The sequence below is a fragment of the Vipera ursinii genome, assembly GCF_947247035.1.
Source record: "Vipera ursinii genome assembly, chromosome: 5".
In the NCBI taxonomy this organism is placed as follows: Eukaryota; Metazoa; Chordata; class Lepidosauria; order Squamata; family Viperidae; genus Vipera; species Vipera ursinii.
Window position 1 is genome coordinate 43,835,701 of NC_139518.1, and position 17,760 is coordinate 43,853,460.

Sequence of the window (17,760 nt, forward strand, 5' to 3'; positions counted from 1 at the left end):
GAGATTCAAGCTATCACATATCACATATCAACACACTGGTACAATGTATATTTGGTATCCTTCCTTTTATCCACAGCTAAAAGATTTTAGTTTTAAATAAAATTGGAAAAAAGCTGGTAAACTGCATAGGAAAACATTGGTCTTCAAAATCACACTCATTTATTTATTTAGCATTGTGGCATATCATACATGGACTAGCAATATATATTAACATTTCACCTAGATTAGTAAAACACAATAAAATATCAATGTTTAAAAGATCTATATTCAAATACCAATCACACTGACTCCCAAGCATACATTTAGATTCCACATAAGCTCCATAAATATTATCAGAAAATGAAAATAGGCTATTGCTAAGCACATTGATTGTACTTAGATTGTAAGCCACCCTGAGTCTTCGGAGAAGGGTGGGATATAAATGGGGTTAATTTTTTTTTAAAAAAAATAGTGACTCAGCCCAGTGCTTTTGTCATTTCTAAATTCCTTCTCCAGCCCCACCTAAAATAATATAAGAACATTACAGAACTAAACAGATCCTGAGAATAGCCACAGCACTTCACCTTTAAATAAATTGTTTTGCTTTGGCCATACTTTGACATTTTGTGGATGGGGATGCCACTTATCACAGGTATTTTTTTTAATTCTGTCAGGGTACCTATTTTCCCATGATCCAAAAAAGACTTTAGTTTTCTGGTCAGTGCTAGTCCTGACAATCTTCTGTATGTTTATAACTAGAATTCTGTTACATCTTTCATTTTCATCACCAAAAATATAAGCTGCTTAGATCCAAAATCAGGCCTAATTAGTCTATATATGTGACTGATTATATATTTAATTTTATGTATGTAAATTTTTCTCTTAGCCACCTTAAATGATCAGGGATGGAAAGGAGGGGCAGCCAACCACATTATATTTGCACTTTAAATGTGAAAACAGTTTAGTTCTACTCAACTACATCTATTTCATTAAATTATTTGCACAGAATGTATGATTCTTAGTTTCTCATTTGTTTGCAGTTTAACAATATGGAGTGTCTGTGGATTTGATGCTGTCTAGCTCAATTATAATAAAGAGAATGGGAAATATAATATATTTTTCTCTATTTTTAATTACAGAGAACATGGATATCATCATGCAGCTTCAGGAACAGTTAATGAACCACAAATTTACATCGAACAGGCTAATACAGTCATACCTATCAAAGATTAAGTTTAACATTTTATTTAAAACATATTTACATTTTCTAAGCCAATCAAAACAATGCTATGCAAACTTTTCAAAAGGCACTTTGCGAAGTATGCTAATGCGTATAACCCATACCTCCTTCAACCATTAAAGCATCCACTGCATCTTCTGGAAGGCTTTCAACAGCTGTTGAAAAACCTTCCCCAGTTGCCTGGTACTGTGTATGTGTACATTCAATACAGAAACTGAGGGGCACATGACACGGATTTTGTAATTTGTTAACTAACACAATGTTTTGTATTTTAATTTGACTTATTTTCTCTCTTAAAATAATGTTCAGATTCATTACAGGTTGGGATGTAGGAAAACCTTTATCCTATGATTGTATGGATTGATTAGATTCCTAAACCAAAAAGATAAGTTACAGAAGGATGGCTGGATACTATCTCCTGATAAGAAAAAGTTTCTTAGTCAGTTGGCATCTGGTTATCTAACTTTAAACAAGCTTTGTGGTTGATTTACTGTGCAAGGAGGGTTTTTTCCTATCTTGTCCAACCAATTTTCCTCTTTCTTTTTTTGTTGTTGTGCTAACTTTAAAAAGGAATGTAAGAGGGTTCTCAGAAGCTTTTCATAGGGAGATCCCACTTTATCAGGGTACCCTAATAGACTGTGTTTAAATGATCTTCTGACTTGGTTGCTTATTAGGAAGGTAATCCAAGAACCTAGGGCAATCAAAACAACCAAAAATAGCTTTTGAAGCAGCTACAAAACATTCTGAAGAATGCAATGCTTTAATATTTCATGGAGGGGGGCTTCACTTATGCTTGACACAGTTTGTGAAGCATCTTTGTCTTAATGCTTTGGCATAGCCCTAACACATCTTTCCTCTGTAACATTTACCTTAGTGTGTTCTCCCATTTGTGTCTATTCAAAGCACTATGCCCTAGCAATATCTGCCATCATCTTATTGTCAAATTGTCCCTAGCAGTATTGGTGTTAAATGTTGTGTTTTCCTCCTATTCTGACACTAAGAACAAACTCAAGATGCACAAAATCTGTTGGGATTTGTAACCCACCCTGAAGAGCTCGGAGGAAGGTTCAGGAAGGGACTGGCAAGTGAGACAGAAAATAAAAGTTTTCTGTCCACTCAAAGATAGATGAACGGCATTTCAGCTCAACAGTGGGGAAAGGCCCTTAAGTAGTTTACCATTTTAGTGCTGAATTTTATAATAAACATTATGGTATATGATTTTTTTATGAAAATTATTTAAATCACATAATCATGTAAAATGACATCTCTTTCCTAGTTTGCTAAGTGTACCATGTCACTTTATTTTGGGACTTTATAAAGATGATAATTTGCAGAATAAAGTTACTTAAAACTCTGGAGGATTGAGAGTATATTAAAAACAGTACCTGGGAAGGAGCTAATTTTGATTTTTCAAATATATATCAATAAAGATAGCTGATAGAAAGAGGTATCGAGTCATTATTAACTCCTGGGAACTGCATGGACAAAACCTTCCTGCTTTCTTGGCAACATTTTTGGGAAATTGCTATTGCTTTCTTCCTATGACCTTGAGTAACACTAGATTACACAAGATCACACTCGTGATCTTATTTCTAGCCAATTGCATTTAATTATTATACCAAAGTGGTTCTCAAAGCAATTAGAACAGATTAATTTATGCAAAGCAGGAACCGGAATTAGTATTTTTAGCTGCTATTGAACTACAGCTCCAAAGATCTTTTATTATTTTGCTTGTTGCAAATGAGTAGTGCAATTCAGCAATATTAGGGTTTAAGAGTCCCCATCTCTGATACAGTCTCCTCAGTGCAATTTTATATGGAAGTAACATATTACTGAGTTCAATGAAATTTATTCTGAGATCTATAGGTATTATGTCCAAAGTGCTTCACATACATCAGGGGTATCAAACTCAATTTCATTGAGGGCCGCATCAGTATTGTGTTTACCCTCAGGGGGCCGGGTGGGTATGGCCAGGGTGGGCGTGGCCTACTGGGTGGGTGTGGCTAGAGTGTATATGGCCTACTGGGTGGGCGTGGCCAGCTCTACATCTTTTGCATCGAGGGTGCCTATGAGGGCCTGGGCAGGGGTGGGACAGATCTGGGGGTCTCTGGCAGAAGGAGGGTCTCTGGGCCAGGGCCAAGGCAGTGGGGGCCGTTCCCTCACTGTTTACAGGATGGCTTCGCGGGCCACATGAAACCACTTCGTGGGCCGGATCTGGCCCCCGGGCCTTGTGTTTGACATGTCTGACATACATACTAGCCTCATAATAGTTTTTACATTAACCAAATCTTGCAGAGATGGAAGATAGCTGAGACAAGGAAAGTGCTCAGTGTAGAAAATAAGATCTGAATGGAGGGATTTCTAGTTTTCCTTTACAACGACTACAGAACTCTTGTGGCCAGGAATGCTAAATTGGTAATCCTAACCCCAACTTTGTTATATGATATCTAGCATCAGTTCTTTAGAACTATGTATCAGTTTTATCCCTATTTGATGTTTCTCAAAAATGTAAATATCTAAATTTCCAGTCAGTGAAAAATTGCTATTACACTTGAGAATTCTAGCAGTTAAAAGTCAGTGTTGGATAAGAACTAGTACGTAGAATAGGGATCTCCAACTCCCAGTCTGTGGACTGGCACCAGTCCGTGGCATGCCAGAAACCGGTCCGTGTAAACTAGCAAAGCCCCATCTGCAGAATGCAGGCAGCACGCAAAACCACACCCCCTCCAGTCCCTGGTGCCCCAAAGATTGGTGACCTCTGATGTAGAATGCTCCAGTGGTGGGATTCAAATACGTAAACAACTGGTTCTTTGTGTGGATGCCGCTTCCAGAAGTCTGGGGGGGGTGGCTCCGAGGCCCAGAACAGACTTCTGGAGAAGCATCCACACACTTCCAGCAGACCATTCTGGGCCTGGGAGACTTCCCCTGGCTCTGAGGCTCAGAACGAACTTTTGGAAGCGGCGTCCACACACTTCCGGTGGTCCATTCTGGGCCTTGCAAAAAAGGGCTAGGGCTTCAGCCAGTTTGTTTGCTTGTTTGTTTGTTTATTTATTTTTGGGACTTATATGCCGCCCTATCTCCCGAAGGACTCAGGGCGGCTAACAACAATAAAAATACAGCAATGCAAAAGTTAAAAAGAATTAAACTAACAGCCCCAATAAAATAATTAAAATTAATAAATTAAAATTTAAAAACATTTTAAAAATCCCTATCGTCAGTCCAGGTCAGCCTGATGGAAAAGGAATGTTTTAAGGCCGCGGTGAAAAGACTGGAGATCCGGGGCCGTCCGAAGCTCAAGGGGAAGTTGGTTCCACAGGGCTGGCGCTCCCACAGAGAAGACCCTCCCCATGGGGGTCGCCAGCCGACATTGTCTAGCCGACGGCACCCTGAGGAGGCCCTCTCTGTGTGAGCGCACTGGGCGATGGGAAGTTGTTCCCGGCAGCAGGCAGTCCTGCAATTATCCCGGGCCTAGGCCATGTAAGGCTTTAAAGGTAAGTACCAGCACCTTAAATCTCACGCGGAGGACAACTGGTAACCAATGCAGCTCACGCAGGAGGGGTGTAATATGGGAGTATCGGGATGCTCCCATCACTACCCACATGGCCGCATTCTGCACCAGCTGGAGCCTCTGGGTGGTCTTCAAGGGCAGCCCCATGTAGAAAGCATTGCAGTAATCAACATGAGAGGTATCGAGTGCATGAGTGACCGTACGTAAGGCATCTCGGTCCAGATAGGGGCGCAACTGGCACACCAGGCGAACCTGGGCAAATGCCCCCCTGGCCACGACTCCTATATGATCTTCAAAACTGAGCCGTGAATCCAGGAGGATGCCTAAGTTGCGTGCCCTATCAAAGGGAGGTAACACTTCTCCTCCCATAACCAAAGATGGTACCTCTTGGACTAAACGAGATGACAGTATGTAAAGCCACTCAGTCTTGGCCGGGTTGAGCTGGAGCCTGTTCTTCCCCATCCAAATCCATACCACTTCCAGGCAACGGGACATCACATCGAGGGCATCGCTGGGTTGGTTTGGGGTGGAGATGAAAAGCTGGGTATCATCAGCATATTGATGATACCTCACCCTGAAACCACGGATGATCTCACCCAGTGGCTTCATATAGATGTTGAACAGAAGGGGCGAGAGTACTGACCCCTGAGGCACCCCACAACTAAGGGGCCTAGGGGTGACCTCTGCCCCCGCCAATACCGTCTGCGAACAGCCCGAGAGGTAGGAGAACCACCGTAAAACGGTACCTCCCACTCCCAACCCCTCAAGACGTCACAGAAAGATACCATGGTCGATGGTATCAAAAGCCGCTGAGAGGTCTAATAGGACCAGGACAGAGGAATAACTCCTATCTCGGGCCCACCAGAGATCATCCACCAGCGCGACCAATGCCGTCTCCGTGCTGTACCCGGGCCTGAAACCCAATTGGTATGGATCCAGATACTCATAGTTTGCTGAAGTCAACAAAAAATTAGCTACCGGTTCTACTGAACCAGTGTGAACCGTCTGAATCCCACCACTGGAATGCTCCTATATAAAAACTTCAAGGGTTTGGGAGCAAGGTATATGTGACACATAAATAAATGTCAGAAATTAAACAACTTAAAAAATCATTTTAAGAGTAGAAATATTTAAACATACAGTGACAAGATACTTTCATTTGGAATGGGAAAAATAGGAGATTAGATTGGAAAATTGTTAGTATGAGAAAAGTTGGTAACTATGGCTTTCTCTCTTCTCCAAAGCTAATTCTCATTTTAATAACTGGTCATTAAGAAAATACTGCTTCTTACAAGCCAGAGTGCTCCTGAAATTATGTTTATAAAATGAAAGGTCACCATTCACTTATCGTTTTAAAAAAAATATGCCATGTCACAAAGCAAAGTACTCAAGCTGATATATTTTTGAGGTAAAGAGAGGTAATCTGTTGGATCAACTGTTTTTAGGAAACACTTGACTAACATCAAGGATAATAAAGTTGTAGTCCAACATTACCTGGATTCTTTGCCCTAAGGTGAACAGTGAGGTGTGAAAGTATTTGTATCAGCTTCCTTGCATTCCAGAAGCCCCTGGAAACAATTTTATTTTAATAAGTTTTTGACCTGTGGAATGATTGTGTGTGACCACTTGACTGTATTGTGTTAATTGTAATTTTGTACATTTTAATGGGTCAAATTATAAAGTTTTCTCCTTATTTTGCATTGCTCTAAATTTGCCATAACTCATTCAAAACAATAACTGAAAATTGGCAGTGAGGCAAAAGTCACTGAATTCAAGCTATAGAGCAGAGCTAAGTAATATTTTGGTAGAGCATGCATAGGCTACATATGCCAAAAATGGGAGATGCTGGCAGGAATTAACACCTCCCCCCCTTATTTGAGGGAGTGTGATTCTGTTTAAGCAAACATCAAACTAACATTGGGCTTCTGCTACAATGCGGATATATTTTCCATCTCAGAATGCTGAGAAACCATGCTGCTAACATTCAACAATGTTGTCAGATGTGTCACTTCTCCCACAAGATTTGGCCAACCCATCATAGCTACATTTAATTATAGTCTTAAATTTGAGCAGTTTACAGAGATTTGAATTTTGCCTTATTGAAAGGTTTTTACTTAAGTTTTCAAGTACGTAGTTTCTTAAGACTATAATAATAAAGTACCTATCCCAGGGCTTTTTTTTGTATATTAAATTCAGGTGTTACCTAGAAGTATCTTAAATCTTCCTCTTTAAAGGAATTTCCCAACATTATAATCTGAATCAGTGTATTCATTATGAGAAACTGTATTTGAAGAAAGAGTTCTTTGGTGCTGTCTTTGCAAATGGTCTTCATATTTCTGTAGCTGAGACCAAAATCCTGCATTAGGCTCTGCCGTTGGCCTGGCATTCTTCACAATCTATAAGGTAGAGGGAAAAGCACATTGCATTGCTCATAAGGACTTTTTCTCCCAAACCCTTTGTGCTAAAATTTTAAAAAACATAGCATGCAATTATTATAAGAAAATGTTACAGTTCTGTGGTACAACAAGTATTTTGCATATAAGAGGTCCAAGGTCCTATCCCAATCATTTCTAAGGAAAAGAATAAAATTGCAGTGAGAGGGAAGATGCCACCACATCTAAGAGCTATTACTAACCATTGCTAACAATGCTAAGGTAGAAAGAGAAGAAGTGAAATAAGGCAACTTCCTGGGTGTTGCTTTTCCCAATAGCAATGGCAGGGCTATGAAATTAGAAGGCAGTTTGCTAGAATTGGATTGTATAAAATAAATTAAAGGTAACAAAATGATTTCAAGAAATACTAAGGAAAACACATATACCCGCAACATTGAAGGCTGTACTCATTCCGGAGTAAGACACTATTATTAAAGAAAGTTGGAAATTTGATTCAAGCATCAACATCTCTCATATCCACACATTTCCTTTTTCACATTGTTGCTCAGTCAAGTTTTAGAAAACACAAAAACTGGACTCTGATAGCAGATGAGAATTTATAGCTGATAACTTTGAATCTCAGGAGGGGGAAAATGAATTATTTTGCTCTTTATAAAATAAAAATATGGAAATATGATGTTTCTCAGAAACGAGCTTGCAAGTAAAAGCATAGAAAGGCTATTTCTGAAATGTCTGGCACTAACAATGTATTAGTACATAACGGTTGAAGTACAAACTTTCATCAATTGACAAATTTCATTTTATGGATTTTTTTCACTTCGAATCAGAAATACTGAAATAATTTACATTTAATCTTCAGATTCATGTTTTTTAAGTTCCCATTGGAGTTAATCAGATGAGATTTAAATTAGCTATTGTCATAATACAGTTGTATTCTGGCATTTTCATTAAGTTCCTTTATAAAACAAAATGCTGAATCATTGTTATTGAGATGGCCAATGTATTCCATCCATTTAAATATTTAAGTATTTCATACACCACCAAAGCAGAAGTCCATTTAATCAGATACAGAAGTAACTTGTATTTTCAGCATGCTCACAGTACCTCAAAGGCATCCTTCAGCCTGAGCTTTTGATGCTTCATCAAGTAGGCAGTGCAGATAGTTGCAGATCTGCTGCGACCATTTTTACAGTACACTAAGCACTTCCCACCTCTTTGAATGATGTCTTCTATGGCATCACTGCAACGCTCAAAGTATTTATACAGGTCCTCTGAAGGATCATCAAAGACAGGGATTCTCAGCAATTGGCCTTGCTGAAAGCTTGGGAAGAAGGGCTGTTGTCTGGAGACATTGATACAGAACGTGATTCTCTCTTGACTGAGGAGACTCTCACAGCAGGCTGACCTAGAATTGCTAACGAATAAAGAATCCGTGACCTTGGAGAGGGACAACATTTGGTGGTGAATGACAGTATCACAGCAAAAGAAGTGTGCTGAAGGTTTCTTGAGGAGGAGCTGAGAAGAACTGGAAATAGGGATACCCAAAATTAGCATGAGGGTAGATTAACTGGATCCTTCGTTCTGCAGCCATCTGTGCACAGTGCTATATTTATTCTGCTGGCAGCCCCAAGGATTATATTACAGACTGCTTCACCCTTCTCTAAAATTGCAGCAGACTTGTTTTGAGCCTGAACATAGCCTTAGAATAATAATATTAGTAGTATTAACCTGGAAACAAAAGACCCTCTCTAGATTGTGTACTAATAGAGAAGAAAATAAACTAGAATGAATAAAGAATGTGTACTTTCTGGAGAGCAGAAGAAATGGGTGTTTCTCAGAATCAGGAAATAGCACTCTTAGAGGAGTCTGGAACTAAGAGAAAACCCATTCAGAGATGAGCCATCAACTATTGTATTACTTTTGGGTAGAAAGCACGTGTTTCCATCTCTAGAATCAAGCAAATTGTCCAAAGAAGCAGTGGTAACAGACCTAGAAAGATTGAATCAAACTTCAGAAAATAGTTGGATAAAAAGACCAAATCAATAATATTACAACTACAGGTGTGTTTTTTTAATCCCATTTATATCCCGCCCTTCTCCAAAGACTCAGGGCGGCTTACAATCTAAGAAGCACAAATCAATGTGCTTAGCAATAGCCTTCATTCTATGTATATGCCTGCTTATTAGAGCTTTCGCCCCCCCCCCAGCGGCATTTTTACAAAGTCAGCTTATTGCCCCCAACAATCTGGGTCCTCATTTTACCTACCTCGGAAGGATGGAAGGCTGAGTCAACCTTGAGCCTGGTGGGACTCGAACCTGCACTAATTGCAGGCAGCTGGTGTTACTTAAGGAGGCATTAGCCCACTGCTCCACCAAGGCTGTTATGTGGGAGGGAAGGAGAAAAGACTCCTAGAAACTGGCACATTACAATATATGGTTGGTGGAATGTAAAATATTCTTTAGAGAGATCACGATCTATTCTATATGCTAGTATTGCTGGATTCTCAAGTTGTGGAGACCCCTGTGTGTTAAAATCCAATGGGCATTCCCAAGTATTTGGGCAAGTACAGGTAGTCCTTGACCTACAGCCACAATTGAACCCAGAATTTATGTTGCTAAGTGAGACATTTATTGAGTTTTGCCCCATTTTACAACTTTTCTTGGCACCATTAAGTGAATCACTTAATATTCAGTTCAGGTCAGTTCAATCTAGCTTCAGATCAACAAACAGAAGCAATAAGGCTCCTCAAGGCTACAGGGGTAGCATAAGCTATGTTTGAAAGCATGTAACACGCTGCAAGTTCACACTAACACTACAAAGCAGCTGATTAGACGGTATTTCCTAGTACAGTGCTGGATAAGAGTGATCTTGACCATAATACCAATGTGTCAACATTTAACCAACTCAAGCTAATGTGTTGAAAACTTTAATCAGTAGAAAAGTGATTATATAATGTATTCTAACACCCTGGTGTATAGAATCCCTGTACTTACCCAAAACAGCTAGATAGTGACACAGCAATTTCAGAACTAAACTATAAGTATTTACCAGGCAGGACAAGTAGAGGATGATATGCAGCTAAGCAAACAAGCTCAGTTACAGTGGCAATGGGTGTAATATTGGAAGATCTGAAATATCAGATTAGGAAGAGATTGTCATAAAGAAAATCTATGTAGTCACTTGAAATAAAAAATGACTTGATGGCACATAATCAATAATCAACTTTACCAGTCCACAAAGGTACCATTTAGTACAAGGTAAAAAGAAGTTCTTTTGGGTCACTTGATGTTACAGAATGGTGGACATTTCTTCTTCAGCTCCTTCATTTGTCCAGAAAGTGCATAACGAAGAAACCAATTAATACACACATGGATATCTAAATTATATTGGATATTTTTATAGCTACTTCACTTATTTTCAAATCGACCCACAAAGATTCCCACAGAGTCTTACATTAAAAATAGAATTCTAAATAATTTTAAACTCATAAGATTAATAAGACAGCATTTGAACAATATTAAAATCAGCAAGAAAATAAAACAATCTTGATGTAAAATCATCCCAAAATTCTCTATTCTCTATGGCAGGGGTGTCAAACTCAATTTCATTGAGGGCCGCATCAGCATTGCGGTTGCCCTCAGGGGGCCGGGTGGGTATGGCCAGGGTAGGCGTGGCCTACTGGGTGGGCGTGGCTAGAGTGCGTATGGCCTACTGGGTGGGCATGGCCAGCTCTACATCGTTCTCATCAAGGGTGCCTATGGGGGCCTGGGCAGGAGTGGGACAGATCTGAGGGTCTCTGGCAGAAGGAGGGTCTCTGGGCCAGGGCCAAGGCAGTGGGGGCCGTTCCCTCACTGTTTCCAGGGTGGCTTCGCGGGCCACATGAAACCACTTCGTGGGCCGAATCCAGCCCCCGGGCCTTGTGTTTGACATGTCTGCTCTATGGCCTACAACCAGCTCAACAGAGACTGACGAAAATTGAGAAGTATGGAAATCGTTGGGATAGACTCCCCACGAGTACATCAAGATCCAGAGACACTCTGAACAAATAGGACTATCTGGTGGCTTCTGTTCTTTGCGATTGTGGTGACATGCAGACAACAACACATATGTATATCTGCCCTTTGTGTCCCAATTAGTGTACACTTGAGGAACTCATGACAGAATGCAATTAATGTTGCTAGTTTTGGGGCATGATCTGTTTAATTTGTACATATTTTAATCTTGCATTTTTATTGTAAATTTTATGTCATATAGTATGCCTTATTTTAATTGTGATGCTTCTGACATGAATAAATGAACAAACATTCCAAAGTTGGTACTTGGAATAATAGTTGTGCACATTCTCTAATGATTTCTCCAAAGGCAATTTTTATGCAAACAGCATAAATCAGATACCAGGCATGTGAGTATATGGGCAAACAAACAGTATATGTATCAAGTTTGCAGTATGTTATCAAACATAAAGAAAACCAACAGGTTAGGAAAACACATGTGGCAATTAAATGGAGACTCAGTTTGAAGAAATGGCACAAAACTACATACACACATCTACTAAAATTGCTAGTGTCGTTTCCCTGTTTGGGGAAAGAACTAAGACCCACTCCCACAACCAAAGAGAGTTAGGAGAGGATTAAGGCCAATAGGCAACAAAGCCCAGTACATCCACGTTCAAAACAAAACTGATTCCTTCCCATTCTTGGAGCATCACAGCTGTAATTTTCTTATAGCTATCTACCACTGGAAGAATGTACATCAAATATATCAAATACATCAAATCCTGTCAATGTATAGCTTTCTAATTCAGGGAACACAAAATGAATCGAACTTCTGTTATGGCATTACATAATGGAGACTAGATTAAGTACTATCTTTTCTTATATGGAATGTGTAGGAATAATCGGTTATAAATATCTGACATAGGTTATAAAAAATTAAGTGTCAGAACATTTTCCAGACGTTTTTATAGCTCCAGATAAAAACTTGGAAAGAGTTTTCACTGGACTATCTAATCAAGCAAAAAACAGGAATGCACATTGACACACAACTTTACTATGTGGGAAATTAAACTGAGATCTACCATGAATTAAGCCTGTGAGAGATGCAATGAAAGCAGTCCAGTTCAGAAGATCAAGTGTCAATATTGGATCTCAAAAACATAGCATCATGGTTCAGTTGGAAGCTTGCTAATATGGGCAAATCAGCATCTTGCTCTGAATGATGTATTCAAAATAGAAACAATTACCACTTAGCTCATAAGGTTTATGCGAGCTTGAAAGATTAAAATGATTTTGCCAAACAAAAATGTGAGCGCTAATTAAGTATAACTCCACAATATGTGTTGCAAGCTACATAAATGTGTCACCCATCACTAATACAACACAATATATTCCAAACAAAATGGCTGAATCCACAATTTTATTGCAAGGGAGTTTTATTTGCAAAACCATGATATTTGAAAAATATGTTTCTGCTCAGGGGAAAGAAAATTCTATATAAAATTCATGATCAAAATATTTGATACAAATATTCATAAAAGGGTCATAGTGAAAACCCTGACTGATATCACTGCCCTAGCCTCTTATCCCACAAGGCAGTCAGTAATTAAAGGATACTAGGCATGAAAAATAATGTTTGGAGGATAAAGACCATTCATTTTGTACCTGGTATATTTATTAAGGTAATTCAATATATTAAATAAGACATGAACTGATGGAGCACTTTTTAAAACTACGATAAGTTGCTACAAATCTCTAGAGAAGGAGAAAGAAAAAAAATTTCCCCAATGTTTTTCCCAAAGCAAGAAAAGCTTCAGGGAAAAAAAGGCATTCAGTTCTGTTACTAGCCAAAAACTTCCCAGTGATTTTGGAATGAGCTATGAGAAAGACTTGATGGCACATCATCATCATTAAAGAAAGATCAAAAGTTCTTTTTCCTGCACTGCAAGAGATCCTGCAAGCACCTGCATGTATCACCTACATAATGCAGTTGGGGGGGCAGGGGGGGAGACTAAAGCAGAGAACCCCACTTTCCACACTCCTGAGCACACATAAAGCCAAAAGTGCAGAAATCTCTGCATGCTTAGAGAAGGCTCATTTCCTTCCCAGACTAGGTTCTGAAATAACAGCCCTGTTAAGTACTGTACTCTTCACTCAGATTTTCAGTTAGTATTCCTTTGTGGAATGGGAAGGTTTTCATGAAGGTATTTCATGCTCCCTTGCTCAGAAAAGTCAGAAACAATGTGATTGTCTCCACGTAGCAACCACTTAGTCGTCAAGAGCCCCTCAATTCCCACTGGCCCACGGGCATGGATCCGTGATGTGCTGATGCCCACCTCAGCACCTGAGGAGGAAAGATAGAACAAAAATGGATTTAAAAAGAGAGAAACAGAACGGGGAAAAAAACTTTCTAATGTTATAGGCCATGTTATCCAGATCATGTCTTCCCTCATTTTAAAATCTTGCCAGCATTTACTCATTTCTATCTTTTGACTTGTCAGGTTGTTTTCTCCTTCTTAAGTGCTACTCCTTACTCATATTACCAGAGTACCTTTTCTAACACAGCGCTAAATGGAAAGCAGCTAAATATTTTCAGCCAGTAATTTATATCTGGTATATTTCTACTGAAATTACATCCTCATGCTAAACACCTACATATTTTCATCTACAGCTCTTACTTTATCATTCATGTCATACTCTGGTTATTACAGGCTACTGTTGATAGTTGCTTCTTGATTATGCACTGGTTCAATTACATGTTCCCACAATACTTCCTGAACAGAGCATTTTAGCAACTTCCTACACTGATTTTAAGTGCTCTGCTCCTTGCGTAACCTCCAGCTCATCAAGATTCTTCCTGCATTTTGGCTTAATACTAAAATATCCCAAAGCTTTTCAAGGCAGTTTAGCAAATCCCCTTAGAATATCAAATGTCAGAAAGAAAAGTTAATCGTACTTGAAATGCAGATAGGTTTAACCTCAAGATAACGTTTTGCTTTACCTAGCCCAAAGCGATAGCCATCGGAGAAGCGGGTGCTGGCATTCCAGAACACACAGGCACTATCCAGGTGCTGTAGGAATAGCTCTGCTGTTTTCTCTGAAGATGACCAAAGGAAAAATAATCATTCTTATTGAACAAGCTGTTTCATAATATCATTATGTTGCTGTGGGCAATTCTAATTCAGCAAAAATCACCTCTTTAAACCTGTTCTATGTGTCGCATCTTTTTTTCTTCTCATTAATGTGATGCTAAGATAGCTTGCACCATGCTTGCAACTAAGGAACAGACATTTTGTTGTAGATGATTATCTTTCTGAAAATAGAACCTGCAAAATGTTCCTATCCTGGATGAAGGCCAGACAGCTATGCCTTCTTTCAGGATTTCTCACCCAAATATCTGTGGCTGCACTAAATTCTCACTGGAGACGTCCCTCTCTTCATGTGTCTCTTCTAAAAGTATTAAAAGTACTCAAAGTACCAGCTCCAAGCACTGCCGATCACTCCCAGTTTGTATGTGAATACATTGTTAAGAAAACCAAGATCATGGCATCCGGCCCTCTCAATTCCTGGCAAATAGATGAGGAAGAAATGGAGGTAGTGACAGATTTTATTTTCCTGGGCTCCAAGATCACTGCAGATGGGGACTGTAGCCAAGAAATTAAAAGATGTTTGCTCCTCGGGAGGAAAGCCATGGCAAATCTAGACAACACACTAAAAAGCAGAGACATCACCCTGTCAACAAAAGTGCGTATAGTCAAGGCTATGGTCTTCCCAGTTGCAATATATGGCAGTGAAAGTTGGACCATAAGAAAGGCTGAGCGCCAAAGAATTGAGGCCTTTGAATTATGGTGCTGGAGAAGACTCCTGCGAGTCCCTTGGACTGCAAGGCGATCAAACTGGTCAGTCCTAGAGGAGATCAACCCTGACTGCTCTTTAGAAGGCCAGATCCTGAAGCTAAGACTCAAATACTTTGGCCACCTAATGAGAAGGAAGGACTCACTGGAGAAGAGCCTAATACTGGGAAAGATTGAAGGCAAGAGAAGGGGACGACAGAGAATGAGGTGGCTGGATGGAGTCACTGAAGCAGTAGGCGTGAGCTTAAATGGACTCCAGCAGATGGTAGAGGACAGGAAGGCCTGGAGGAACATTGTCCATAGGGTCGCGATGGGTCGGACACGACTTCGCAGCTAACAACAACAACACATTGTTTTGGTCAACAGAAGGATGCATCCCAAAGAATGATCATTCTGTCCAAACAGATCAGTGGAAGAAGCATAGAACAATGGGCACAGGAAAGTTCTAGCAAACGGGAGCAGCCTTGGAGAGAAATAATTAAAAACAAGTCACAGGGAGGCCTCTTTCAGATGTTACCTATGGGATAATGATGCCACAACATATTCCATCTGTGCTTCTCTGGAAACATTAGGAAATGCTGGCCATATCAAGGAAAGTGACGAGCATTTTTCCTTGGGAGCTTTGCTTACAGATCTGGAACTGGAAATGCTAGTGAGGAAGCTGCTGTAGCCAGAGGCAATGGTAGAGGAGACTAGGAGACAGGGGGGCAAGTATGCATTGTGGCATTATGATGCAAACTTTGCCCTTGCGTACCTCTAGATATGACGTTGTGATGGAAGTACGAAAGGACAGAGCTTGTTTTGTGATGTCCTGATGCAGTTTTGTCATTTTGTCATGATTAGGATTTGGTTGTGGCCCGTATCTTCAAATGCAAGGGAAGACAGGCAGGCATTATGGGGAATTTCACCATCTGAAACAGGAACTTCAGAAGAAGCCTTTGCACCAACTGATGCCATCCTGAAACCCTCACACAGACATATGCATTTTAATGCACCAGAGGAGTCGATTTTACCACTAACCATTCTCTGTGATGATTACATCTGTGTGGGAGCTCCCATATTTATGTATGTGCTCAATAGCATCTTGTACACTGTCCACCACTTCAATGCAGCATTCCAGGTCTCCATATTCTGTGCGAAGTGATTTCACCTCTGAAGGGCTAAACGTAAGATAGGAGGCAAATTTGGGCCCAGCATGTACCTTGACCTAATGAAAAACAAATACACTTTACTGTGCATTCTTTTTCTAAGCATTTTCTGTGCAAAACATTTTGGCTACGTACATGACCCAATTCACACATTATACAACACAATCACTTGCCTAATCATGATTGGTGAAGTAAGCCTTAATTGGGTTTGCACATCTTACTAAACTACAAGTCACGGGTTACTGAGTGTGTTTTCATACAACCAAATATTATCACATTATTTGTTAATATTGTGCCTTTTCTCCATGAGCTCAAAGTGGCTTACATGAGGGATTATTTTACCCCCATTGACCTTGTAAGGTAAGCCAGGATGAAAGGATGATTGGCACAAAGTTATCCAGAGAGTGACGTGTGAATGCAGCCAACGTGACTAGAGTGCTGGGTGTCTTGTGTTTGCATGCAGAGTACCCAATTCAATTAGTGGCATTTCCAGATCGAGCCTGAAAAGTCTATGTCTGAAACTTTAGAGAGCCTCACCAATCAGTGAAGATCAGCCTTCTCTAACCTGGGATCTTCCAGATGCACTTGGACTGCACCTCTCAGAATTCCCAGGCTGCATACATTAATTTGGCTTTGGGCAATGCCTTATATTCTTCTCTATGTGCTTCTGGAAAAAAAATCTCTCGGCATTGGGTCAAATATTTTCAGACATGAACTTTTACATAGTAACCTAGATGAAGAATATCTGTATCATTTGCGAGGCTAGTTCATAGTTGTTTCTTTCAATCAAGCTCTCAGCCTCTGTAGTTATAAATAAAATTCTTTCACTATCCAGCACTATAATCTGGTTTCAAGAATATTACACAATAAACAATCAATTTTTATTGAAGAATTCTGTGTTTCCAAGGACTTGGACTCAGTACCATCAAAAAGAACCTCATTTTCAAATATCTTCAATTGTTTCTGGTCTAAATAGGACTGCAGGCGCCCTGAGAATCCCAAAGCTAAGATGCACTATTAGGAAGCCAGGTTTCAATCAATATGTGCTATCAGGGCAAACAAACACTAGTAGTTTGCTGAATATGATATATACGCCTAACTGCATTTAGAAATTTCTCAGTATATGCATCAATAGTGTCATCTTTTAGACAGCACGCCACACTGCACTGAAATTACCAACAGCCAATTTTTTACACTTAACCTACACTGGAAAGCATTTTCACTTGCCTGTTCCACCCGCAACATGTCAATAATCTGATCAAATACAGGAGTTCTCAGCAAATCCCGATGTATTAGCAGTGTCTCCAAAGCATTGCAGGCTGCAGGATATTCACATTTTGAATCTCTCACTGGAGGAAGCATAGATAATTGGTTTAATGGCATGTTTAAAGATACTTGAAAACAATCTTCCTATAGAGTGGCACTCTCCAGATGTGTTGGACTACATGTAGTTTGCTTAACAAACAGTTGTTTTGAAGTTATGATGGTCACGGAGTGGCTACTTTACACCTGTAAAGCACTTCCAGGTGTCATGTGACAGCGTTTGGATGGGTCAGTTTTATGACTGGTTGTAGCATTCTGCAGTTATGTGACAACAATTCACAATATTTTTTGCCTACTTATGGCAAAAAAATGCCCATTCA

General features: G+C 39.8%; 2 protein-coding genes and 1 long non-coding RNA gene across 5 annotated transcripts in view; 1 reads left to right on the forward strand and 2 right to left on the reverse strand.

Annotated features, from left to right (window-relative positions):
• Window positions 1-1,088: 1,088 nt before the first annotated feature.
• On the forward strand, window positions 1,089-3,952 carry LOC310641727. The gene is made up of 2 exons (XR_014492769.1): window positions 1,089-3,119; window positions 3,479-3,952. It is a non-coding gene; the product is annotated as an uncharacterized lncRNA (long non-coding RNA).
• Window positions 3,953-5,563: 1,611 nt separating this feature from the next.
• On the reverse strand, window positions 5,564-9,463 carry DUSP28 (dual specificity phosphatase 28). Its single transcript, XM_083364554.1, is given in 4 exon segments — window positions 5,564-7,123; window positions 8,225-8,613; window positions 8,616-8,657; window positions 8,660-9,463. Coding segments are annotated over 4 exon segments (651 nt in total). The 5' UTR covers window positions 8,712-9,463; the 3' UTR covers window positions 5,564-6,955.
• A 1,598-nt stretch (window positions 9,464-11,061) lies between these two features.
• The window catches only part of ALDH18A1 (aldehyde dehydrogenase 18 family member A1), a 32,613-nt gene continuing 25,914 nt past the window's right edge, over window positions 11,062-17,760 (reverse strand). For all 3 annotated transcript variants that reach the window (XM_083364487.1, XM_083364485.1, XM_083364486.1), the window contains exons 15-18: window positions 17,345-17,466; window positions 15,990-16,176; window positions 14,117-14,212; window positions 11,062-13,459 (exon numbers count right to left, since the gene is read on the reverse strand). In XM_083364487.1, the coding sequence (XP_083220613.1) occupies window positions 13,278-13,459; window positions 14,117-14,212; window positions 15,990-16,176; window positions 17,345-17,466 (587 nt within the window). In that variant the 3' untranslated portion in view covers window positions 11,062-13,277. The remainder of the gene's footprint in view (window positions 13,460-14,116; window positions 14,213-15,989; window positions 16,177-17,344; window positions 17,467-17,760) is intronic.